Genomic DNA, 27,595 nt, shown 5'->3' on the forward strand with positions numbered 1-27,595 from the left:
CCGCGCCCCCGCGGCCCCCTGCCACAGCACCCGCAAGGGGATGCAGGAGGGAGCCCCAGTGCTGTGAAGCTCCCCCTGGGCGGTGCCAGTGTTGGGCAATGGCCCCAGTGGTGCCACCCATCCGCTGTCCCTCAGCCCCAAAAGGGATGCACAGACGTGACCCCGTGCCCTGCTCACACCTCACCCCCCAGTTCTGGGGACAGCGGGAGCCCAGCTGAAGCACCCAGCCCACGCCAAGGGCTGCAAAACACCCTCGGCTCCTTGGCAGGATGGCATGGGGGAGCTGACTCAGAAAGGCTGGAGAACTGGGATGAGGAGGAGGTGGCAGTGACTCAGTGCTCCCTCACCCACTCTCTCCTCCCTCACTGGGGGCTCCAGGTGCTGAACCTCTCCCCGAGCGGGTGTAGGAGCCATCCGGGATGCTCAGGGATGCAGTTCAGCGCCCAGCAGAGTTTTATGGGATTTTTGGTGCATTACAGAGCACATTGCGACACGACGGGGGAATAAGTTCCTCTCTGCTCTACGGCGCTATCAGCAGATAAGGACCTCTCTGTCATAACACCAACTGAACGCATTTCTAGACCTGCTGCTTTAAAGGGGTTTTGGTGCCAGGCAGGAGAGGGTTGAGGGGTTTTAGTGTCAAAATAGCTTTTATCCAAGGAAAAGCCAGGCTGGGACCCACTGCCTCCCAGCCCTGAGCCTCCCCAGGGCTGCAAAGACTGCCAGGGTTTCACCCAAATCCTTCAGAATTAGGAGGGGAAAATAACTCCTGGCGCTCGCCTTTCACTGGGGCCAGGAAGGAAGTGAAGGTAAAAGAAAAAAAAGGATCCTCTGGCTTTCTTTTTTTCTTTTCTGCACTTCGAGCGTGTCCAGCTTCTGGTGGCAGAACATGTCAGGAGGGTATGAAATAAGTGTGAACAACGTCAACCTGCTACAACAGGCGCTAAAAAAAGGGCCGTGGGAAGGCTGGCGTGAGCCCCCTCCCCGGGATGTTTCCGTCTGACTGATGTGCTCCAGCACGGCCCCCGTCCCCGCCACGGAAACCCTGAGCCCACCCCACGCCTGCCAGGCTCCAACCACGTCCTGGAGCGGGTCCAGGCCTGTGGGACCGAGCATTGCCTTCACCCCACGCTGCTGCACGGGGAGCAGACCTGCACTGTGCAGAGCACTGGGGCTTTGACACACATCACATCCCATGGCTCTGGGACACATCTCGATGCAGGGAGTGAGGTCCCAGGGTGGGAGCCACTGCCCGGCCACACACCCGGGAATCCTTCAGGAAACTGCTGCTGCTGTCCCAGGGGCAGATTTGGGCCATTCCCCTCCCTGGAATGCTTGCCCTGAGCTTGTGGGGAGAGCAGGAAAGGCGGCAGCAGGCCCAGGTCAGAGCAGGGCCCATCTCCTTGGACAGTATCATTCATCTATTAACCAAAATGCAAGAGCGATGGCATTTTTCAGCAGTTAGAGGAGCAGACTGCATTATCATTAAATCTCAGAGCTATGGACACTCCACCAAGCACCTTTGCTGCTGTTCTCCCACCCCCAGTCATCGCCATCCCTCAGCAGCCCTGGGTGGAAGCCTGGCTGAGGCTGCTCAGAGTTTTCAGCACAGATTTATGCCCGATGGGTCCCAGAGGCGATGGATGGGAGCAGATCCAGCCCCGGGTTTGCTCCTGCTCCCTGGCCACTGTTTGCCCTTCACCAGGTCATTTCTCAATGCTAAAAGCCAGTTTCCCAAGCCGCCTCGGTGCTGCCCGCTGTTCAGGTGTAGTTCAGCAGTAAATAACGAAACCAAGCGAGGCAGACGAGGCAGCTGGCTGGAGCGCGTTCAAAGAGAACGGAGCCATGCAGAAATTTGTTTCATACCAAAATAACCAGACCGGGAGCGGAACAAAGCAGGCTCACAACAAATACCAGCTGCTTTCCCTGCCATTTTCCCAGGTGAGGCCATTTGCAAAGCTCCCCTGAGCTCAGAGCCCTGTCCCAGCCCTTCAATGGACGAGCACGGCCCAAGGGGCTCCTGGATGCCTGTGTTGGTGCAGCCAGGGTTCGGGGCAGTGCTGTGGGATGGGGTCTGCTGCACCGGTGGGGACCCCAGCACAAAGGGATGCACATGAAGGTGCTGATCCCAGCACCGCATCTGGCTCCTCAGCCCTGCTAAGGCCAGCTCCAGCTCAGGGAGTTGCAGGCATCACACAGCAGATAAACAATACTCATAAAAATACGTACTTTTTTAATAAATGACTGGGTTGAAATTCCACACCACATAACTGTTCAGCAGCAGAGCTGTAACGACGTTACCTCTCGTAAACGCCAGACAGAGCAGGGAACTTCTTTCGGTTCAGCCTATCTTGAGATCACGACTCTGCACGAGCAGGGGTGGGAAGGTGCCGTCTAGGCCAGACACTGCAAAAACCTCCCTCCTTCCTCTCAAAAGCCTGGCGAGCTGCAGAGGCGCAGCGGTTGATTGCTCACCTCAGCTGGGAAGCCAGGGGAGGCGGCTGCAGCCCGGCCTGGCGGGAAGCGGAGCACGAGGCCGTGATCTGCAGAGTTTTCAAGGATTTGGTGGCGGCGTAAGAAAGAAACCGGTGGTGCAGCTTGACACACATTCGGGGATCTGGGGAGCTTCCTGTGCAAACAACAAGTTACGTTTTACTGCACGTAATCTTATTCATTTCTGTTGAACCTTGAGGAGCGTTTTCATCAGCCACCACGAGAGTGTAACTCGGTCGCCTCCTCCATGAAAATGCGGCAGGAGAGATGGAGTTACCGCACAATTTAAGGGGGAATTGGCTGGAGCCTCCCCAAGTCCAGGTTGCTGCCTGGGGAACCGGCATCCACTCGCTCACTGGATGTGCTCGTGATGGGAAACTGGTCACTGGAAAAGGTCCTAACCCTATTTTATACCCATGTAACATCACAATGTGACACAGGAATTCTCCTTACCCCCGACACGAACCAAGATCCAGCACTTCAGATACTCAAGCTCTCTGCAAACTCATTTATCCTTCTTCAGACAAACCCTTCTTAGGAAAGAATAAGCGAATTTTCTTGTTTTAACCTTACAATTCACAGAGGGAGGAAGTATTTGAGCCAAACGAGTGAGCCCAGGCCAGAAGGAGGAACGAAATTCAGGATTTCTTGACCCTCGGCACTCCACATAGGCCCCTGTGCCCCAGCCTTCCCTCACGGAGACAGAGAGATCACCACGGATATTGGCACGGCAACATTGAAAAAGTACAAAAGCAACATAGATATCAAACCATGTAATGAATGCAAAAGGTCCATCAGCACACAGCTAACTACATTATACAAAAATACTTTGCAAAGAAGAAACATTCACTCAGCAAAACTCTTATCAAGTCTGTATCTTCAGCACAGTGACTAATAATACAGCTGCAGAGCAGTGATTAGAGTAAAAGCACTATTTTAAAAACCAGCTTCAAAGTAATGGTAAATACTCATTTTGTAAAACAGCACATTTCACGCCGAGGGATATCCCCACGTCAAAGCGGATGGTGTGACTGAGCTGGCAGCTCCCACACCTTCACGTACGCGGGTTCTCACGGTGGCTCCCAGCCTGACGCCGGCTGCGGGGACACGGGGGCCAGGAATGGCCACGGCACGGCCGCGGCCACTTCTGCCACTGGAGTTGAGCACGAGTGGTGCTGGAGCACAATGCGCAGCGCGGCTTCGTCCTCGTTCTTGGCATCCATCAGAAAGGAGGAGTTTCCATCAGCAAAAAGTGGGATTTCCCCCCAGACTGCCTGGATGAGCCAACCAGTGACCTCACTGGGTATCCCAAAAGTACGCACCGCTCAAAAACCCCAGCCCCAAAATAGGTCTCATTTCTTATTTGGCTGCTACTGAGTAGGACACATGTGGGAGTGACTTTAAAAGAAAGTGAACAGAGGGGTCAGAAAAATGAAAGTGCGGTGGCGCCACATGCTCTTTAAGACTTAGGGGAAAACCTTTCAAGAGGAATTAATAATCCCTCCCAGACACGCGTTTTCCATGTTTCGGTGATTAGTCGACCACCGGGACTGTAACAGCTGGGAACAGCTCCTCCTATAAACGCCTGACTAAACCTCTGACCAAGGGGGGAAACTGGCAGCAGGGCATAAAAACCTTTGGCGCTGAGTTCAAGCTTACGTTATAAAAACAAACACACATTAAAAAATAGAAACATCTTAAATGGCTCCTAGCTTCCACAAAATAAAGTTCGTATAAAAACTGGTCTCTGCTCCTGGTATTTTACACAGTACCACTCACCACAGCAGCGAGGCATAGATGCTACAGAACACTGAATTATTGGTAAAGAAAACTTCAAAAAGGTGCCACCTCCTTGTGACGCTCATTTAAAAACTGGCATAGAAAAATACTCAAAAAAATATCTTTACAAAGGTGTCACCTCCCTGTGACGCTCATTTAAAAACTGGCATAGAAAAATACGCAAAAGATTTCTTTACACTCATTAAAAAACCAAACAGGATTCCACTCTGATCTATAACGAAGCCTTTGACCTTGGAAAACCGGTCCTTTCATTTGAGCACTACTCTGTGCTCTCCTCGCGCTATGTGCGAGGAAAATTCGTATCGGTCGTGGCTCCGGTAGCCGCAGACGTTGCACTCGAAGGGGTCGCGGAAGCCGTGGCAGCCCATGTGGATGGTGAACATCACATAATCCAAAAACAGGACGCGGCAATGGTCGCACCGGTAGACGCCGATGGCTTCCCCTTCTTTGTTGATGACCTTAAAGGCATCGCGTGGGCATATGGCGGGGGGCTTGATGATATCGTACGGCCTCGGGAAATCCTTCAAGGCCTGGAGGCCATTGCGGGCAGGAGCGGGAATCGCCTGGCTCTGGTGGAAGGTGGGGTTGTGCCGCTCCTCGTGGTTGCTGTCAGTGTCCGTGGAGTCTTGGCCACTGTTGTTTGGGGAAAGGCCTCTGTCGGACGACAGGCTCTTGTCCCGCAGGTGGCCGTGGCTCTTCTCGGTATCCTGTGAGCCGCCATTGGGGACGTCGCTGCGGGTCAGCGCCAGCGGGTACAGGCTGCTGATGACCGGCACCATTTCGGAGGTGGGAGCTGGCGACGTCTGCACCAGAGGGCGCAAGGCCTCGGCCCCGAGGTAAGTGATGGCGTTGTTTATGGCCTGGTCCATCATGCGTCCTTGCATGATCTCGCTTTCCTTTTCATACATGAAAGTCGAATTATAATTGACATCAAAACCATGGCGTTTCTCATCTGCAAGAGAGGAGAGCTGTTAAATCATCTGCATATGTAAAGAAGTATTTCAACTTTGCGATGCCTTTTCTAAATGGCAATAGTCTCTGGAAAGTAAAGAGGCGTGAAATGTCCTCTGCAGAAAGATGCTGTTTATACACACAGGTAGCTTTTGGATGTGGGGTTTCGGGGGGTTTTTGTATTTTTTTAAAGCCCAGGTTTGGAAGCAAAAACAAAAAAATCGAATAGAGGAGGTGGTAAGGATAGTTTGTGGACAGATCATCACTACATTTTAAAACTTATTCTGGGATTTAAGGGGTAGAATATTATCAAAGCTCCCATAGATTACCTTCTCTCATCTTTTTTTCTAGAAAAAGTAAATAATCATTAATGAAAATACTTGTAAAAGAGCTAATTGATAATGAACCAAAGTACTCCGTTTCCAGTACCAAGACCTTTCGTTCTTGACATGTCCCTGAGAAGTGCACCCCTCTAGCAGAAAAAGTGAAGACAAGCACCAGCTGAGATGTGACGCCCTTCTCCTTACTTTCTCCAGCTGACAGGGTCTTCTTTTATCCTTCCTTGGACACCAAAAGTCAATTTTCCCCACTGTCTTCTGACGACTACAGCTTCCTCTGCACCACGCCTGGTTCCTTTGAACTCAACACAGGTTTCAGATAACCTAACACTGACAGCCATGTGTGTATATATATCTAAACCAGTGCATTTAGGGTCACTTGATATGGGGCAAAGCATTCCTTGGTGGGTGCGCTGGGGCTTTGAAAGCTCCAGGTTAGATCGAACGGGCCAAAAGCATACCCAAAATCCTGCTCACGCCTCTTCCAGCAAGGATCAAGGCGAGGGAGAGCGGCTGGGCAGGCGCAGGAAATCAAACTGCACTCCAAAAGGACTACAGGAGCTTTTTTTTTTTGGTGAATGTCTAGAAATAAGTAACCGAATGTTGTGGTTACATAAAACATTAAACCGTTCATAGCTTTCAAAAAAAATGGACCAGGCCAAATGTTTCATGTGCAAGTGACTTGCAAACATCAGATCCACTGATCTTTTAGTTACGGTAACTGGAGTAGTGCAGATGTTTATCAGTCACCTGTCAACACCATGACTCAATGTATATGAAACTCATTAGGTTTCACTGCAGAGGCAGAAAACCAGGAGCTCACGTTTCTCTTCTAAAACACTCAGAAAGGTTAGTGAACCACAAGAGTGTAACTGCTCCCAACCCTCAACAAAACTTGCTATCCAGCTTCACACAGAAGGAAACAAAACGGCATGGCACATTTGTGTGACTCACAAAACCAGCTCCCAGCAAGTGAAAGATGTGAACAAATTTGAAATAATGAGAAAAAAAAAAGGCAACAAAAGCAAACCCAGACAGGACTCCCTGTAGATGTTGGGTTAGGGTTCACTGTCATTAGGCAAGACACCAAAAATGCAATGCACGGTCACTGTGGCTCCCACAGTATTTTGTTACTCCACTGTCCTGGTGGCTTTTTAAAGCCCACTTTGTCTCCCTTAAATTACCAACTATATCAAATGAAATGCAAAAACCCCAACACTCCTCTGACATACGTTAATGTGCACTTTTAAAAGGCCACAGAATGCCAGATGCAGATTCCTTCTATGAGAAGGCAAGAAATGGGGCTGTAAAGCAGACTGCGGCATTTCTAAAATACTTTGGGAGGAAAAGGCCTTACATAAAGAACGGCTTCTCTCTCCCCACTGTCTCAGCAGCCACCTCATGGCAAACACGCTTCTGATTTCGATACCTCAGTAAAATGCCTGTATTTAGCAAGGCTGAATCTGCAGCAAAGTGTCCCAGAAAGCACCAGTTGTAGACCCGCAATCTCAACTACGGCCCCGTATCCCAGTCAAGCGGATCAGGGGCCACTCTTGAAATCTGCTTTTTTCCTCCTCAAATACAGCAAAGATAGAAAAAAATACAAATGTACAAAAAAGACATACTTTCCATGGAAAAGAATAAAGAGCCAGAGCAGTGCTTCACTCAAAACCAGCAGCAATCTGTCAGAGAAAGTTGGTATCAAGGATTTAAGAACAGGAAAGGAGTAAATGGGGACGAGGGGATGAGCGATAAGGACTGTGCCAAAAGCAGCTGATGTTTGATCTTTGTAGCTGGCAGAACAATGCCATGGATTATTCTGAATTAAGCTACTATCTGCACCATGGGAAGTCCCACAAAGTTCTTGAAAAACACGACACTAAAAATTAAATGTGCAGGATCTCCAGTGCTCATTTACAAAGCAGCCACTGGTTAGCAGAACGGCTTTCCTTTTTGGTGTTTGTCTCAGTGCAATGCAAAAGCTTTCCCCTTCAGAAGTCACACATGAGCCATAGCGTATGACACATCCTCATGCGCTGCTCAGCGATGCTTCACTTTAAAATGCACATAGATTTTTGCAGCCTGACGAGGTGTGGACACTGGGAGCAGGGAGTGAACGGCTTCCTGCCGGCACGCTAACCAAGGCAGCCCATTTCTCACTAGACTTTGCACGCTGGGGGGATAAGGGTTTGCTACTGCGTCAGAAACACGCTCGCACTTTGACCACTATGAGAAATACATTTGTACTCCTGCTCTCAGGGAGAGCTTGCTTTTTAAAAAGGAAGAAATAGAAGTCTGTGGGTCAAGATGCTCAGCTGGGCTAAACTGGCAGAAATGGACTGGTTACCTTGATTTGCGTCAACTGAAGACACAGCAGGGCAGCACCACCAGCACAGGCATCTACTCTGATAGGCTATTTTAAAAAAAATTATTATTTTTAATATCTGTTCATTAATCAAACCAGGAAGTACAAAAAGCCAGGGTTTGTAGATCTGGTCCATATATAAGCAAAAGAGAAATCCCCAGCAAAATAGGAAACACAAAATCATAAAATTTCCTTTCAGATCCTTGTTCCCTTACAACTAAAGGAAAAGCAGAGACAAACTCTTTGCAAGGGGGGCTAGAGCAGAGTTTAAGAGTCAAGTGTATGGCCTGCTAATTTGTGTCCTTATTTGAGAGCTGTGCACACGAGGTGGCTACTGAAGAAGAAAACGTGAAAAAATAAAGTGGGCGAGACTTCTGGTGCTTGTACGAATCTCTGTAGAGCCCTCAAATAATAATAAAGTGGGGTTTTTTTCCTGATCAATAGAGTTCATTCACAGAAATGAGTCAAACAAAGACGCCTTGTTAGTATACATCTCGATCCCTTTTTCCTGACAAAATGAAAAATCAGCACCCGCTCCGGGAACGCCGTTTCCCAAGAAATCCCAACGCTGCCCTGGCAGATGCGCGCTCCTACACACGCAGTTCACAGAGTCACAGAAGTCAAAGCAAGGTCGGGCAGGCTGCTCTTGCAAACCCGGGGATAAAAGGGACCAAGTGAGTAATTTTTTCACATTTCCTAGCAAGAACACACCAGTCACAGAGGTTCTAGAAAAACAGCAAGTTTCAGAAGTTGGTTATTTTGTTCCCTGAGGTGAACTGCCCTGGGTCCTCCAACTTCTTCACAAAAACCCTCCACAAAAGCCCTTGCACGATGCAGTATCAGCTCATGCCACTGCAGACCACGTTACTGAGCACCATCACAAATCAGAAGAGGATCTATTCCATGTGGTGACTAATATGCTTGTAAAAAAAAAATTTAAAAAGTCAGCAAAACACCAGTACTTAACTTCAAGTGTATGCTGGGCATCCTGCTGCAGACACGTTTAATAAAATACATAAAGATTGAATTGGTAGTGATTGTAAAACAAGACAGAGTGAAGCTGACCTCAGAGCTAATAAGAAGGAAAGTAAAGATTTTCAGAAACATTTGCATTAGTATTACTGTCTGAATCACAGCCTGGCATGTAAAGTCTAAATCCCACAGTCAACAGTTTCAATATTAAGCACCCAGAGGCACTCAGGAGGAGTGTGCTGCTGTTACTTCACTCCTGTATTAAAAGGTGACTAAGATGTCTACATAAAAGTCACTCGTTTTCACGGACGAAAGTCCAGTGCTACCCACCAAACGCAGTAACAGCCGCATTACCTTCAAACCTTCAGTTTGCCCTCATGCCTACATGGATTTAGCAGCATACCCGTGCCCAGGCTTGGACCTTGGCCCCAGCAGCACATCCCTGGGACAGGGAGGCTGTGTCACAGCACCTGGGCCCTTCCTGTGCCTCAGCCCCACGCCTCTGCCCCCCCAGTCGTGTGTGTGCACCCCGCACACCACCACACAGGCCCTTCGCTGCAGGTAAAGTCTACATCAAGCAAAATAACCTCTCAGTACCTTACGTAACCACACAGAATACAACAAATAAGGCATTATTAGTGCTAATGTTATACAACTGCTAGGACTAAGCCAGGTCCTTCCTCAGGACACGGGAGTTGCGTTTTATTTTCTTAAAAAGCAAGTTAATGGAATAAGTCCAGCCAAGAGGATCAGGTGTTCGCTGCAACACAGAACCTGCCAAACGGGTATGCAGATCCCCAGCATGCAAAACTCCCATAGTATAAAATGAAATGCAAAGAAAATGCTATGGAAACATCTTGTTGCTTAAATTACCACAAGAAAGCATTTGATATTTTCAACCATATTCAAATTCAGCGGGATGACTAACAGAAATCCAACACTCTTCTGTCTTTAGGCCTTACTCCACACATGCATCCTGCAAGTATCTGCAGCTCCTGCTGCCTAGAAAGCACACCCAGCTCTTCACAGCATGAACCCTTCCTGCTCTCTTCCTGTGAAGAACCTGGCAGAGAGCATTTCAAACGCACAGGTACAGAAAACAACACATGGCCACTCATAAAATACATTATAAATCGCCTACACAAATAGACACAAAGCACAGTAGGAGTTTCCACCCAGTTTCAGTGTCTAACATAATAGATCCTTTGTATTTTAAACAAAACCCTACAACAAATCACTAAAAACACAATAATCCAAGCTACTTTCTTTATATTCTTTTGTATTAGATGAGATTATAGACTTGAGAAGGATATTTAAAACAAGCAGAAGCATCACACCATAGGTTACCAACTCGCACATAGTTAACTGTTGCACATGAAAAGGTTTTTTGTTCTTACCAATAAATTTCTGAGGCATTGAGCTTTTTCGCTTTGCCACGTTGCTCGCTAGCCTGTCCAGCACAAGGGCTCTTTCACTCCCCATCTCTGCCTTGATGTGCCTTGCCTCCACGCTCGCTACTTTGGAAAACGTGAAAAGAAGAGAAAAAACAAACAAAAAACAACATGTAGGTGAAAAGGAGAAAAAAAAATAAAAGAAAAAAAGGAAGAGATGAATGGTTTAATCTCCGGAGTTTGCCACACTAACTGGGAGGAAACAGTTTGGAGATCTGATGTGAACTTGTTTTTGCTTTTTCTGTCGTTGCTCTTTGCATCTCGGGCACCAGCTGCGGTCAGTGGAACCAAGCACAGAAACAGGCACTGATCTTGCAGTCCTGAGCTCGTGCAAGGGGAGCACAAACCATACAAACCCAGCGTCTTCATTAGCAAGAGGAAGTGTACAATACACTGGCTGGAAGGGTTGGTTACAAAATGTAGATGGAGATATAACCCCTGCAAGCCTTTCTTTTTTCTTCTGAGTAAGACTGTGTGACACCTGCAGAACACCACAGTGCTCCAAAACTTCAGTGTAGGACATTCAGTCCTCTTGCTACACGTTTCAGTTATCAGTCATATCTAAATTTCATCTTAACTAATCACTATGAAACTTGCATAAAATATACCAATGGTCCATTAAAATAAAAATAATGTAACTTTGCAGTATTCACTGTAACTCACTTTTTTACCTAAATGCTACAGCTAAAACTAGTGAAGAATGTTTTCTCTCTGGCACACTTGCAAGCATTAGCAATAGATGTTTTAAAGCTCACCACAGTCTCCAGAAGTTCTAATTTTAGGAGAAGTACATGTGCTCTATGATCACTGCTCTGAGACTGGGCCACTGTTTTAAGGATCTTACCATTTTCCAGAGCTCTCCTTTAGCCGTGCAAACCAGTGCCCATCATTTCAGGGAAATGACTGCCGGCTCTCACCTCATGGAGGCTGTGCAGGCTCTTGGGCTGGGTCAGCCAAGCCGAAGGACGGCCACCTCATATCACTACTGGCAGACTAATACTGAACAGAACTGCTGCGGCTTCCCCCCAGAAAGCTTCCTTTCACCTGAAGAAGAAGTATCAGTTGTGGTACTTTGATATTAAAAAGCAGCACCAAGAGTTTCAGCATTAGGGACCACTGCCGTGACAACTCACCGCATTTTAAGAGGCGGCCCATGCTTTTAAGGGTTGGTATCTAAGTAGAGGAAAACTAAGACGAGGAAAGGTCATTTACTTCACAGATTTAATTTACCTTACTGAGAAGAAGTTTGAGAAGAAACTTCTTCTCAGTGAGGGTGACAGAGCACTGGCCCAGGCTGCCCAGAGAGGTTGTGGAGTCTCCTTCTCTGCAGACATTCAAAACCCGCCTGGACGCCTTCCTGTGCAACCTCATCTGGGTGTTCCTGCTCCGGCAGGGGGATTGGACTGGATGAGCTTTTGAGGTCCCTTCCAATCCCTAACGGTCTGGGATTCTGTGATTCTGTGACTTTTGCAGGGTAATACAAAAAGTCAGATCTCACCATGAAAGAATCCTGGCTGCTGTGTTACTGTACTATTGCACCAACAGACCTAAATACATGAAGCATCATCTATGCAAAAGAGAAGTGATGCCAAAGGAAAATAATAGAAGCACTTTGGTATCACTTCAGTCCGGCTAAATGCAGTTTTTATTAAGTACTGGACTTAAACTGCAGTTTGCCAAGTACAGCAAGTGATAAAAACGCAGCATCATTCTTCCATAGCTTAGTGTGCAGCATTTCCCTATAAATTTCAAAGTCAGCCACTCCTTGCTTGTTTACTATGGCTGTTATTGATATCATATGAGTTTCAGTCAGCCCAAACCGTGACTCACCAAACCTCAGCCAGAACGATTTGTTAATGTTTGTTCAGCATTTTGAACATGTAAAGCACTTCAGAAGTACTCAGTGCCACAGACACCAGCCACAAACACGCCTCGAGCTGGCTCGGATAACAGGGCTCAGCTCCTGCTCCCCCAGGCTGTCACTCCGGGACCTACTTGATAACCAGGTAGACACAGTGCCCTGCAGGTAATAACACACTGCTCTTCTAGGCTGATTTTTATTCCAAATTACTCTAATGTGTTTAGAGACTTACATAAATATATTCATCAACTGCTAAAATGCACCTGCTTCCAGCACAAAATACCAAGACGCTGTGTAACAGTTTGCATAAAGTGAGACAAAACATCTGACTCAGTTGAAACTATAAGGGAAAGTTGGGCAGGCAGAACATAATCGTCCGATTGGATTTTGGCCAGAAGCTCTAGTTAATTCTTGAGAATAACGCCATGAGATTTTTAATTTCAGAACTTCTGTTTAACTCTCATGCTCCTAAAACAACAACGTGCTTTCTGAGCTCTGTATGTTATCTTCAGATAACTGCAGTTCAAGCTTGAACTATCCCCAATCTGCAGAGCTTGTCATCTTGACAGCATCACTGCACAAGTTGTTAATAACAGTAATTTTAATTTTAAAAACCCCAACAGCCCACAACTACCCTGAACAAGATCATAACAATCACAGTGCTGTATGTTCAAAAATTTACATTGGAAAGGAAAAAAGAAAAAAGAAACAAAACACAATTAATCCATGTCATAAAAGCAGCTCCCTACTCCCTACCATTTCTTCATTTTTCTTATTTTGTTCTTCTAGTTCCTCTTTTTCTCAGTCTTTAACTTCACGAGTTGTACTCGGCTTCTATTAAAGCTTTAATTTTGCATTTTCAGAGTCTTTTTCTCAACATTTCTGCCAGCCCTGAGCCAGCCCCAGAAATGCCCTGGAAGCTGCACAGCGCACCAGCGACTGCTTGTCTCGTCGACGTTATTTATGTGCCACCGAGGGAACTTCATTAAATTGGTGTCAAGAGGGCAACGAGCGGCTTCCTGCAGAGGTAACAATGGTCTTCACTCAGAGGTTGCTGAGGAGTCAGTAACTACTGACCTACATCCTATCTTCTGGGGTATCTGTACCTATCAATCTTTCTGCCTGATGTCTCTCTGTCATTTTATCTTGACGCTGAGGGTCTTTTCTACTCCTTGCTAATGGCCATTTTTTTCCTCAAGAAAAAAAATCATCTCTATTTATGGCCACAAAAGGTCTTTGACAATGTCTTCATAACAGCCTCAGGGAAACAGTCTCTGCTTTCACTGAGGTGGTTACTCTGGTTGTTCCCCACAACACTGCTCTCTCTACCCAAAAGCCAATTTCAAATTATCTCGCCCACCTCTTGCTTCTGGATCACTTATTAAACAATCCAAGATTAATATTTGGTATTTAGGAAACTTCTTTTTTTTCAATCACTCAAAATTCTCTAAAGACTTCTTGAACAGAGAGAAATAATCATGCCCTGTCTCCATCTTCAATTACCTCATCCCCTGGCTGAGTCCAGTGTACATTGTGACAGTAGTTTAAGAACTAATTATCTAACTGTATCAGGTATCTGAACATAAATTTTAGACTAGACTGACAGTAATGGTCAAGAGCTTTTCTCAAAGCCACACTGAGGAAAAAAAACCAAATAAAGAAGTTCAAGACTTCCACAGCACTCAACTTATTTCAGCCTGTGGTCTGGCAATGTCCTGCAAGTGAAATACTTCTGATGGCCCAACTGCATGGCCAGAAAACACCAAAACCACTGTATGGTAGTGTGATAAAACACTCCCAGAAGAAAATTTCTGTGCAAATGTAATTTATCCATTACGAATTACTATTTAGGTTTTCTTGGAATCACGGGGTGATGAGCCACCTCTAAACCAGCGCTGTCACCTCGCCATCGTGTCATTCTGTAGATACACAGAGAGGACACTCCTCTTCCAGGCCAGAGCGCGAGCACACCGTTTTGCCTGCACTGAACTGTTTCCATGGTGTGGTTTCTGTCACACCGTAAATGTGAGCATAATTTTTAGAACATGCGGGCATCGTTAACAAAACCCTAAAGTACAAAGTAGAGCTCAAATTAGAGGCATTGCTTCCTGTAGCATCTCTATGTGGTCACTAAATAATGGAGAGTGGAGTGGAACTAAGAGAGGGGTTCTTGTGCAATAAGAACAACGTGACCAGAGATTGTTATCAGGGATTGAGCAACGCTCTAACAATATTGTTACATTAAACCTTTCTTTCTGAAATATTTCCACACTGCCACATTTGGGACGTGCAATCCTCGTACAAAAGAGCAACTAGAATGGTTACTGTGGTCCTGATGCTCTTCAATATTTAAATTAATTACTGGATGATGGCATGCAGAACATACTTGCAAGCAGAACATACTTGTGCTTAAAGGTGGCCCCACGTGAGAAGGTTGCAAGGACTTCAGAAAAGAGGACCAAAATGCAAAGCGATGCAGATGAGTTGGAAAATGGTCAGAAATAAAGAAATTGTGTTCACTAAACACCAGTGCAAAATGCTGCACTTAATGGGAAAAAAGGCCAAATCAATGCAGTAAATGACATCCTGAGGTCCCTTCCAGCCTTCCCTCTCTCCAGTTCTGTCTTCGAACACAATGCTGATACCAGAGAATGGGATGGAAATGCCTCAGCAAGACCAGAGTTCCTGTTCTTCATAAAACTTATAACTCCACTAAAAACACTGCAGTACTTCCTAAAGTGTGAAGGTCTTAAAGGCCCAGGGTACAGCCACATCACTGTATTGCAAATTTGCCTTTCCTCTGTGCCCAATTGAAGGCACACCGTGCTGCTGCAGTATGTACCACATAGCAGATTCTGGCTAAGTGAAGTGTTGCTGTTCTGAAATGAATATAAACCATGAGAATAATTTAAAAGCAGAAATCTATAGTAGGTATCATGTTTTCCATTTTCACATGGTGGACATCTCGGAGCGATTGCCATCATGGGAGTACGTACTGTAACATAAAACCACAGTTACAATGAGTATGGGTTCTCATGAAAACCAAAACTCACTGACGTTCCAATAACCATTACTAATGCTCTAAAGAACATGTCATTTGCTGAAAAGAAGATAGCCCACAAAAAGCTATAAAACTCTAACCTCGTTAAATCATGATTTCTTTATGGTGATTTTTGTGTGCATGTGTCATAAAGCCTGACACAGCAACCTACTCTGCACAGGGTAAGGCTCTTATAACCACAGAATTATCAGCAAATAACAATGTGTCTTCACACAGGTTTTCAGACGCAGCTTGTGATGACGCCTGCAGGATCTTTGCTTAATATTCATATTGCTAAATTATATTATTATTATTATTATTACTATTACTATTACTACTACTACTACTACTATTGCTATTATTATTACTATTATTACTGCTATTATTATTAAAGGGCCTTGGTGAGCATTGTCATTTCTTTAAGTATATTTTTACGTTTTCTTCACTGAAAACTCAGTTTAACCTTTTCCTCAAAAAGAAAATGCTATCTGAAATTCACAATCAAAACTAGGAAGCTCCAGGCCTTGAAGTTATTGCTTGTTTGGTTGATTTTTTTTTTAGGCTGCATAGAAAAAGAAAGGGAACCTAAAATCTGCAGTGGCAGCCTCAGCTCTGCTGCGGCTCAGTGCTGTCATCCTTCGGGGTGTCACAACCGCTCCCTGACTCTGAATGCGAAAAGTAATTCTTTCCTGACTTACTGGCTTATTGTGTGACTGAAATCATATGAGTTAATTTAGGATGTGAAATATTAAAGTGAAGCAGGCTCAAAGGTTATGGCAGTTATTTATCAATGAAGTATTTTCAGAACTGTAGCACTAAGACTGTGAAAAGGAAAATCAGAAAAACTGTTTTGATACATTTTACCTTTAGCCTTTTCCAAAGACAGCTCTAAACTGAAGTCCCTTACCTCTCACTACCTTCTAAGCTGATCTGTTGGTGATTTTTGGGATACCACCCTATTTCCATGCCCTAGATCCATGCCACTAGTATTTCTGCAATTTCCAACTGATTCCAACCAATGGTTCTTATTCTAAAGAAAAGGAGGCATCCAAAGGACAAGACATGTGAACTACTGCTGTCAACAACCATGGGCATCCACTCATCCAATAAAATAAGCTACATAATAACATTAATGTAGGAATAATTTAACTTACCGTGTCACCTACAGAAATGCTGCATACAAGGTATTTGAGATATTTTAGTCAAAGTAATTGCGAAATAAAAAAGTGATTAAAATAAAAGCATTCTTTCACTAGTAGCCCGAGGGATGCATTAAACCAGACCCTTTCATAAGACGTTACAGCCCCTCAGGTTACTGAAAATTACTGCAGTAAAAACTGTTCTCAGGCTGTGAATTAACAGCTTACCAGATGCCCTTTTTAAGCCCTGTAATGTACCAAAAAAAACCCCCAAAACCACTGCAATGTGATAAACTCACCAGCCTCGCACATGCCAGCATTCTGCAAGTAAGTACGGCACCGCTCCTTGTGCTCCTCTAACGAGCTCCTTTGCTTGTAGCTTCTTCCACAAAACTCACATTTGTACGGCTTCTCCACTAGAAAAATAAGAGAGGGGTATAAAATAACCACAAGAGACTACTAAAACACTGTCTCCCTGACAATCAAGTATATAGTTACTAACAGCATGTATTGAGAACACTTGAATTTGTTAAGTTTATGAGCACTGTTATCATCACAAAATTAGAGTTACTGGACATGGAGATCTCCTGCAAGGCCCCTGAGCTCAGCATCAGGGAAGATGAGAACGTGCAGTTGCTCACAGTTCCCAGGAGCTCGGGTTCCTGCTCTCGCTGACAGTTCTTCTTGTCATAGCTTCCCCAGGGAAAAGCAACTGAACCACTGCTACACCAGGACTGCAACTGTCCCCACTGCCTGCCCTGGGTCCTGCCTATACACAGTCTTCCAAGGATTTCATGAAACTGGTGAAGTTAAACCAAACTAAAACCGTACAAGAGGTTCAAATAATTTCCAAAGACATTTACTGTAAAGCAAATTATGTTGCTAATTCATTTAAGCTAACACAAACCCGTTTGTAACTCAAGATACCCACACAGCCTTTCCCAGTGCCTCATACGCTGGAAGCACTCCCTAAATTATCTCATTACTGGTTTCTAAACAGACATCCTCTAACCCTGGCAAAATATCATCCCTGTACAGTGCCTGGCATTGTATACTATGCAAAAAGACCACATTCCCTACCAATAATGCAATTGTTCACTCATTTATGTGATTCACTTGAAGAGATTTCCTTTATACTGTTTAATAAGCCAGCTCTTAAAAACTTCAGTTACAACAACTACACAATGTGTCTGAATCTCGATGTTTAGCATTGTGCTGGTGGGGGACAGTCACCACCACTGTGCTGGGTCTTGATTAAATCAGAATCTCATTTATCCGTGTCAGATAATCTCATTTTGAACTCTGATTCTTTGTGGGGTTGAAGTTCTTCTTCTGTAAAGTGCAATGCAGAGATAACATCTATCACTCAGAATAAATGTTTTCTTTCTAGGCCCCTGCATCACACAGGATATGCACAAATTAAGAGTACGCACAACCTGGGGGAAGATTAAACAGTTTATACCTGGCTTGTTATTCAAGTCACCTCAGCTCTGTGCCTCCATTTCTCCCATCTGTAAAATGGATGCAACACCCTACCAGGCTTGGGGAAAACCCCTGGCATTTGTTGGGCATGTTAAGACATTCAGATGAAAGGCACTACACAACAGCGAGGTGTTAACTGGTCACAGAGTCTTGGATTATGCTCCTAGAGCTCTCCTAACAGCTCAGGACAGGAACGGAAGGAAGCCCCAGCAAAGCATGCCTTCGTGCTACTCCTCCAATTCGGAGCTGATTTGAAAACACCAAGGAGTTATTTTGTGCAGGCAGGTATGGAGGCCGTTTCTCAGAGCACAGCAGCTTTCCCTGTGCCCCCTTCCTGCACTGAGAGCAGAGCTGAGTCCCGAGGTGGTTCCCTCAGCACAGCAGTGAGCAGTCACTGCCGTCTGTGGACTCTCCAAACCTTGACCGGCGGAGCCAACGTCACTGACTGACCGTATTTCCCACGCCCAGTGTCCTAGTGACACACATCTACAACACATGAAGTGTCTCTGAAGTCACTTACCAGAATGTGTCCTTAAGTGACCTGTTAGCGCATCCCTCCTTTGGCAGGCATAACTGCACAGGTGACATTTAAAAGGTTTTTCCCCTGTGTGTAGTTTAATGTGGCGGAGGAGGTTTCCCTTCTGAGTAAAGGAAGCTCCGCACTGATTACACTGGAATGGCCGTTCACCTTCAAATGACATACAAAAAAGGACATTTAATGGTTACGTGGGTATCGTGCTATCCTCACACCCTTTCCTTTTAGGAAGAGGAAAGAATGAGATACTGGATCAATTTCTTTCTATAGAAACACACGCAGCCCTTCCGCTGAGTTCAGTGGGAGTTACATGCAGCTCTAGCGTCAGAGCTTCTTGTAACACGTGCATGACTGGAAAACACTGTACAGTTTTTCCATGAAAATAGGTGTTCTGGAGGAGGCTGATTCCAACAAGCTAGCAAGTTTTAGAAGCAAAAAATAAGTCTTATTTTACTGCAGGTTGAAACCTAAGATGCTCTTTGGTTTCTTGCCAAAGTACAGCACAAAGAGAAATACATATACAGACTGGAAATGGCAGCACAAAACCAATCCAACTGGTGCTTTGTGCCTGAAATACTTCGATTACATAGTGCCTTTCATCCAAAATTCTTAAAATGCCTCACAAACATGCTTTTAGTCCTGACAAGAGGAAAGTTGAGTAAAGTGAGACACAGAAAAGTGAGTAACTTGCTAGACATCACATGTGGCCTCAAGGACAGAACAAAGAAATCCCGATTTTTGTATCCTTTTTTAAAAGAAGTACTCTAGATTACAAATTATCATCCTTTCAGTGTTCAGCTCTTACAAGAAGAATAGAGGGATATTTACCGGTGTGGCTACGCTTATGAACCATCAAGACATTGAGGCTAAGGCAGGCTAATCCACAGATATCACAGCTCATTTTTCCACTAGCTGGCCTGATGTTGTCGTATGGACCAGACTGTCTCTCCAGTTTAATGCTCTCATATTCACTGTATTCTCTGGGATAGGTGTAGGGCATTTCAGATTCTTCTGGGTTTTCCATAGGCTCTGAATTTAAAGCACTCTCCTCTCTTTCACTGTATTCACCTTTCACTTTAACCACATCATCTGCAGGTAAAACAAAGCACAAAAGTGAAAAAAATGCTCATCTTAGGCACAGTGAAGTATCTTAGGAAAAAATCTCATCAAAATGATATAAAATTACATTATCAATCTTCCTAAGAGTTTTACTTAAACACCCAAAGATGAAGAGGTGCAGTTGAGATGCGAATCTTCACGGGTCATGTACACTTAATGACACTCACAGTGAAATAACCTTAGAAATACCGACCTGCCTGTTAATTACCTTTGATGAATAATTTCCTTCTACAAATTATAAAAGTATAATACAGTACAAACTCCTCCTGCAATTACAGGGTACTATTCAGGATTCAAAATAAACCCCTTATTCCTACAACTCGCAATTAGCCTAGAGAAATGAGGCTGTTCCTGTGAACTGGAAATACAGAAAGGATTAAAAAGGATATTTGTATCTTCATGTGGAAGCTCTGGGGCTTGAAACATGCCTAAGAAATATGCCTGATCCGTATAAGACTTACAGTGCTCCCATGGTATAGTTTCTCATCATTTAATCTTAATCAATAATCCTAATTTTCACTTGCAAGTTGCAGTTTTTATCCAAGGATCTCGAAGGTGTGAGCAGCATCCTGTTATCTTGATACCTGTATCATAAGGTTACTACGTGAATAAAACTAGAAGAGGCAGGTAAAGATTTCCTGATAAATGTTAAAAGATTTGTCCAAAGACTTCCTGCAAGTATGTGGCAAAGACCCCAAAGACTCACAGAGATCAGCATCCATGGCCTTTGAATACGTTCCTGGACCTGTAGCCACATCCAGAGAAAACCAAAGACACGGCCTTAAACGAATGCAACTTCATGACAAGAGGAGAATGTAACAAGTAGGTAATAATTTACTAACAATAACGCTCCCGCATAAAAATATAAGCAAATTGGTCACACTATATAAGCAGCTGATGATTCCCAACTTATGGTGCTGAATTTCCCTTCCGCTATTAACTCCAGCATTACCAGCACTTGCATTAAAATCCCCACTACCTGACAGGACAGCTTTTTTCTGCTTAAAGCTGGCTTTTCCATCCAGACGAGAACCAGGCTGAAACTTGAGTTATGCCTCAAGCTACCAAGTGAAGAAAAGCACTAGGAGATAAAATACATAGTTTCCTGTTTGAAAGTATTGTTCTCATGGCCACCTGCTCCTCTCAAGCTGAGGGTTAGACAGTTAAATATGGCACTTCATCACTTGTCCTTTCTCCATAGCACAGAGCATGGACTGCTGAATATGTATTAGCTCTGGTTCTGAGTAATAAACCACATCAAATGCCGAGAACAAACAATGGTGACAGCAAGAATGAGGTGGCAACATAAAAGCAGCGCCAAAAAATAAAGATCTGGCAACCAACACTTTCATGAAATCAAAATTTTCAACTATGTTTTAATGATAAAATCGCTCCTCTATCCTCAACGTCTGCACTAAGCCCAGCCAACCTATCTTACTCTGGGTTGAAGCGAGGTGGAAGGAACAGGTGGGCGATCATTTCTTCATCCTATGCAAGAATCAACAGTAGCATGGAAAACTCAGAGATTCCTCTTGGTGCTTTCCCTTGATGATATCCACAGGAGAATGGCTTTTCCCCTCCCCTATTGTGGGTTTTTATCCCCTTATCCTAGATGTTTTTTAGTTTGGCACTGGGACTGAGTGCCTTGGTCCCAGAAGAGCTCACGTGGGTTTGGGTGTTTGCTCAGAGGGGTACAGGGAGCTCCAAATTCACCTAGAAATGGGCCGTTTCTCTCTGCACCAGCTCTGCTTCACATCTCAGGGTTCCTGCTTGTACCAAAACAGGCCTTCCTCTGCAGGTACCTTCTGCCAGCTTCATGTCTAAGGGCACAAGGGTGATCCTGCTTTCAAGATTCCTTCAAAATTAGTTTATGCTTCCGTTTCCATCACTCTAAGGAAAAAATATTGCCAGTTGCTGAAAGCAGCTTTCAACAGAATCTCTTTTCCAAAAGGAAGAGGTATTTTCGTTGGTTGGTTAGGTTTTTTTTCCCTCTCAAAAGGAGACAGTTCCAAAATAATGTGCTACATCCTGCAGAGCATGGTAAAAGGAAGTACGCATTGCAGCTGCACCTTGTTGGTACTTTCAGAAACAATTTCAATTCCCACTTTCTACTCAACGTCTCACCTTTCGTCTGCATCAAATGCACTTGCTTAGCAGTGGAGGACGAGTCGTAACGTCCAACTGAGAAGACTTCTCGACCGTTTTCTACTGTTTCTGACCACAAGTTCATGGCTCACAGCTTTTCACTCATTTACAAAGTTATGCCAGTGTTCACAAAGCACAGCACCAACGCTGGTTCGAGTTCCCAATGGCAAGCACTTGCTGACTGGCACAAACTGGGCAAGCCATGCTATGGTTCCCCCACGGAAAATAGTTACCTCTGCACTTTCCATGCTGCATGCTGACTGCCTGCACTGTTGTGTTTGCTGATCGTAACAGGGAAGGATGCACCTGAGTTCTGATCAAGGCTTTTCCGCCACTGCCTCCTCCATCAAACATCGCCAACACTTCAGCTGGCACTGATATCCCACCAAAGCTTTTCCATTTGCATGCAGGCCTTTGAAGAACCTCAATGGAAAAATTCCCCTTCTGATGACTGAGAACAACAGACAGCAGAAGCCACCAGGGAAGGGGCTTTTTTAACCAAATAAATTTTCGAAGGGTTGGAATTTTTCTGTCCAAACACACCTGTTATTGCTTTGAGTCTACCCTGCCTTCCTGACAGTAATAGAGAGGAAAGCTTTGGTACAACTCAGTCTGAGGAAAAGATGGTTCAACACAGGTCAGCTCAAAATTCATCAACCGGCTGCAGAGTTCCGGAGCAGATCCCTTTTCCAGCCCTGATTTTGCTCTGTGTGCTGGCATGCACAGGGAACGCTGCGAGATCGGGAGATTGGCAGCTGTGTGGGAAGGTTTGTGTCTGTCACTTAAAAATCATCTCAACGTCTTTTAATGAGATCAGGGAGTTTCCAGGCTGGTCTGCCTTTACCAAGAGGAAGGCAGCTGTAACTTCAAGTAGAAAAGGGAAATTTAACCGAGGAAAACACAATTATCCCTAACAACACTAACAAAGTTCCCTTAGTTGAAAAAAAGAAGCACGATCATCTCTTCTGTGCCTGGGAAAGTAAAGAGGTTGTAAGAGGAAAAAAAACCATTCAGAGCGTCCAACCCAGGTGACTGTTTTTCTCGAGGCAGTTCAGGAAGGTAATATACGCTGCAGAAAGAAATGTAGATTTGACACAACAAAGTACCAGCGTGATGCGTTAAGGCTGATGCACATGGTTTCATTTCCTGGGGAGATGATTACAAGATGAAAGACATACTCCAGAGTAATATTTTTGTTTCACCTGAAACACTGTAAAAACAATGGGTTCTGGAAAAAATCCAAAATAAAGCTGTGGTGGCAACTTCAGACTGAGTCACCACATGAGCAGTGTTTGTCTATGTTCTCTAAAACGCCTGAACAAAAAGAAGAAGTCAATAGGAGCAAACAATTAGGACGAGCCAGTGTTACCTTAGCTGCTCTCTCTAGGAGGAAGTGTCGGAAGGAAAACGCCCCAATTACCATATTTAATCCAAGACCTTGGCATCGAATACAGAGAAAAGAATGTAAGTTTTGTACCGTTGTTAAGCAAAGTTTACCAGAAGCGTCATGAAAAGCACAAAGAATATAAACCAGAAGCTATTAAAGACAACGGCACAAAAGGGTGATGTTGCTCAAGTGTTTTACAAGGAGTGGGGTCATAATCGTGAAATCCTCAGCACATGCAAAAAGTCAACTGGATAACAAAGAAACTTAATCATCTTAATGTGGCATTTTAATGATGCTGCTGATTTGCTATGCCAATTCAGAGATAATGAGCCCCTAATGCTACAGATGTTCAGCCAGACTAAAGGAAAAGAAAAAAAAAAAAAGGAAAAAGAAAAGCTTTTCTTGTATGCCATTTCCTAACTATCCAATTAAACAAATTGTGAAAGCATATAAATAGTTTACCAGGTTTTGACAGCTGTTAATAGGATTCAGATGCTGAAGAACAAGAAGGGAGCCTATACGCGCACATATTGAAGGATTCTTGTGACTACCTGCATTTGACAGGTATTAACCAATGATTCATCAACCTTATCTCCACAGACTGTCCCCAGAAACAGCGGTATAAAGCCAAAAGCTAGCGGACGCATGCTGGAGTCGGTCCCCTCCCAGAACCAGATTCCTTTACCTACAGCAGCTTGAACCAGAACGGACGCACGTGGTGAAACCAAAAAAGTCAGCGGAGTTTCCAAATTCAAGTCAGAATCCTGCGTGTTTCTGAAAAACACCTCTACAATGGAATTAACGCACTGCGGGGGAAGATAGGTCATGAGGTAAACCCCACCCGTATTCCTTAATGAACAGAGAGGTTTGCAGTGCATCCCACCAAAGTTATAAACTGGAAAAAAAATCTCAATGCTATACCTACGGTTTTTTTCCTTCAATAACAAGAAAACAATTACACATGACATACATGTGTATATTGAACATTTTGACACTATGGAGAATTATGAAATGTGAAGTGACACATTTGGAACATGAGGGGTTTTTTAACAAAGGTCAGGGATAAGGCAACTTCTCTCCATGTCTTTCCCACACCCCTGCAGACACCAATTCGAGGAAAGGGACAAGAGTTCAAGCCTTTTTTGGCCCAACCTGGCTCTGTTTCTTCCACTGACTCCAGGGATTTTAAACATTCTTTTTCACAACAGCAGTGTTGCTTTTAGGAGATCGCTGTTTGCCAACAAAGGAAGAAGCCGTCACCAGAAGCAGCACCAGAGGGACAGCAGTGACAGCAGTGGCCATGCAGACATGGTGACAGTAAATGTGCAAGTCCCTCAGAGCGCGGGCGCTGCTGGATTTGTCCCACGTCCACGTCCCCGCAGCAGCGATGCCTTCCAGTACTTCCTTAGAACTGTTGTTCAGGGTCCATTTTTGTACCAAAACCAAGCATGGCTTTCGTTCAGATGCCGCATCCAGCATACTTGAGTGGCAATTCCTAACTGAACCCGCACAGAATGCACCTGGTGGAAATTTCACTTCTAAAAATAGGAGGGAAACTTTCATAATTCCCCTTTGTGGAGTGCAAGCTCTATGGTAATGAGTTTCCTTGTTTTTATTGTGACTTGAAACAAAAATAGAAACAAATCAAATTGAAATGCAGCATTGAATTGGAAAAGGAGAAAAAAAAAAGTTGAACCAGGCATCATTTTCCAAGCACTCGGATGTGAATTTTCTACTTCATTAATACCAATGTCTCTATATCATTAAAACACAGTATAATTTATCTAGTTGTACAATTAATTACCAAAACAAAAAATAAATCAAACAACAAACATCATCTCCAAGCTCATGTGAGCCAGGAAACTTGAATGATGTAACTGGTTCTTTCTTATTCAAATTCAAGGATTTTTCTTACAAAGATGTATGTTCTTGTGTAAATCTGTAATTTTGTACCTAACGCTTCCCATCTATTACCAATTTCTGCCTAATAATGATCTAGTGGGGGTTTTACGACTTTAATTCAAAAGGTTTCCAAAATAAGTTAAAGTTATACTAACAGAAATAGCGATAAAGGAAAAATGTTATCCAAAGCTGGAGTTAAACAGGACAACACAGAGCAGTGCCAGCAGCACTGGGCCATGGTTGAGGAAAAGAAATGAAAAAGAACGCATTTAACTGTCACTACAGACAGAATTGGGGAAGCAGAATGTTATTGCATGAGACAATATGACTGGGGGCAAAAAAGCTATGGGTTGAACTACGCTGAAACTATCACAGGGTTTTATTCTTACTTTTTTAATTAAAAAAAAGTGTCCGTAGCTCGCCATTCTTCCTCAACTGCCTCTATCTGCGGTGCTGCACAGAGGATTCGAGGGAACGCCATCCCAAACCCCCCAGGCTGCAGTGCCCAATTTTCCCAGATGAATTTTGTTTCATTTATGACACTTGTTACTAAGATTTGACAGGGTAATGTTATCTTTAAAGTCTCTCTCTCAAAAAAAGAAAAAAAAAAGGCCCAGAAAAGGATGAAACTGTCTGGGTCCTTCCCTTCTGTTACAGTTGATAATAACACTCACAGAAAACATTTCTAAAATTACAATTCCTGAAGTCCAGAAAGGCAGATACAATCACAACCGTTAAATCAGACTTCAATTAGACAGTTAATCAGAGAACATCTGGACCTAACAGTCAGACTGAAAAAGGCCACATGTTAAATTCAGATAATCGCCTTCATTAGTTATATCAAGGGACCTATTACTAATACGACCACTCAGGCATGATCGGCTCTGGTCAACTGCTTCTTCAAATGAACTTCAAATCCGAGAAGTTGAAAGTGCAGTTTCACGCAGCCTGTTTTACTTCATCACCCAAAAGTCCTTCTTATAATGCAATATACTCTTGTGTTTTATACTAGGAAAATATAATATGAAGAGAAAATATTATTACATGAAGAACAGGGAAACCTGTGTTAAATATCAAGGGAATTTTAGCACTTAGAAACTGAAGACAGGAGCTTGGTTCAGATGTTGCTCAAAGTCCTTGAACACCAAAATCTTCACAAATCTTTCTGCATTGACTTGATTCAACTATAACAAATTTTCCACTAGTAAATAATCTAGATTCCAAAACTTGAACTTTGGACTACAAGTACATTGTCTCCAAGTGGTGGTTTTTAGAATTAAATCCTTGTGGATTACTTTTAGCCTGGTGCTCTATAGGAGCGTATCCAGAGGGGAAGGCTCCCAGAATCACTCTCCTGACAATGGCCCTGTTCCACGGACAGCCCGGGAGCATCCACATGTCCCCACACCTCTCCTGGATGTGATGCTCCTGCATCTGGAGGAGCATTCACTGAGTCCTGCACACTTGGCAGCTGAGGTGCAGCACCAACATTTCTACAAGAATACAGGGAATTGAGCTCTGAATTAACCCAGGTTGGTAACAACTCCTGCAGAGCAGCAGAAGGAAGAAAAGCAGGAACGAGAACTGGAGCGCTTGAATGCAGCGGGATGGGAGACGGTGTTGAGAACACAGCAGGTACCAGAAGTAAACCACGGTGTCAAGCACAAGCTGCAAACTTTGCATAATGCAATTAGAAGTCTGCCAGCAACATGACATAAGCCCACTGGAAACCAAGCTTCATCAGTTCCAACACTCATGGAATAATTTGCTGCATTTTAGCAAAGTTGCGACTCTTGTGGATTTATTTCTGCTTTCCGATACCTTTCCAGCTGCACAAACAGCAGCAAAGCTGCCCCTTCAACTCACACATTTTGTGCCAGATGAACAGCCTAGTTTGGGGGCAAAACGTGAGTCATCTTAATTAACTGATTTCCTTTCCACCAACCCATACTTCTAAAAATGGATTATTTTCTACAGCAACATGTGATTTGAGTTCCTAGGGCACTTCTCTTCATCTTCACTTATTTCCTGCTGGGGGAGTGAGGTGGGGAGGGAACACACCACAACTCATCTACCCTGGCCTAGACGTTATTTTGATACCAGAGGAATAAGTATTTCTCTCACCTTTAATTTCAAGGAATTATATTGCATGAATCAGGGATACACATTGTAGAACAAGTGAAGAAAAATGCAGTTTAAAAAGTTACGGAAAGGAGCCAATCTTCTATTGAATAACGCTCTGCACTCATTCTGCTCCCAGAATCACAGAATCTCAGGAGTTGGAAGGGACCTCCAAAGAACATCCAGTTCAACCCCCCTGTCAGTGCAGGATCACCTAGACTAGGTCACACACTCCCAGATGTTGCCTGATAGCTTATGCTGACAGTCAGGATATTGCAAAAGCAAATTATATATTCTGCTAACTAGAATGGGTTAATTGGGGTAAGAAATAGCTGCTTTCTGATTATTTCAAGGCAATCAGAATACCCAAGTTTCTGTATCAGCCCCGGATCCTCTGGGGCACCTATTTTTCAGGCCAGTCTGAGCTGATGTCAGTCATTTGCAGGCTGTGGTGACACAACTGATGTCACCGAGCACGCTTGGCAGCATTCCTG

At 44.3% G+C, this 27,595-nt stretch overlaps 1 protein-coding gene across 1 annotated transcript in view; it reads right to left on the reverse strand.

Annotated features, from left to right (window-relative positions):
* Positions 1-4,541: 4,541 nt before the first annotated feature.
* Positions 4,542-27,595, reverse strand: part of IKZF3 (IKAROS family zinc finger 3 (Aiolos)) — a 28,366-nt gene continuing 5,312 nt past the window's right edge. Inside the window, exons 3-7 of the mRNA XM_010188646.1 lie at positions 19,256-19,516; positions 18,413-18,580; positions 16,710-16,826; positions 10,317-10,433; positions 4,542-5,245 (exon numbers count right to left, since the gene is read on the reverse strand). Of these exons, the coding sequence (XP_010186948.1) occupies positions 4,542-5,245; positions 10,317-10,433; positions 16,710-16,826; positions 18,413-18,580; positions 19,256-19,516 (1,367 nt within the window). The remainder of the gene's footprint in view (positions 5,246-10,316; positions 10,434-16,709; positions 16,827-18,412; positions 18,581-19,255; positions 19,517-27,595) is intronic.

This window comes from Mesitornis unicolor, unplaced genomic scaffold (assembly GCF_000695765.1).
Source record: "Mesitornis unicolor isolate BGI_N332 unplaced genomic scaffold, ASM69576v1 scaffold5397, whole genome shotgun sequence".
NCBI lineage: Eukaryota > Metazoa > Chordata > Aves > Mesitornithiformes > Mesitornithidae > Mesitornis > Mesitornis unicolor.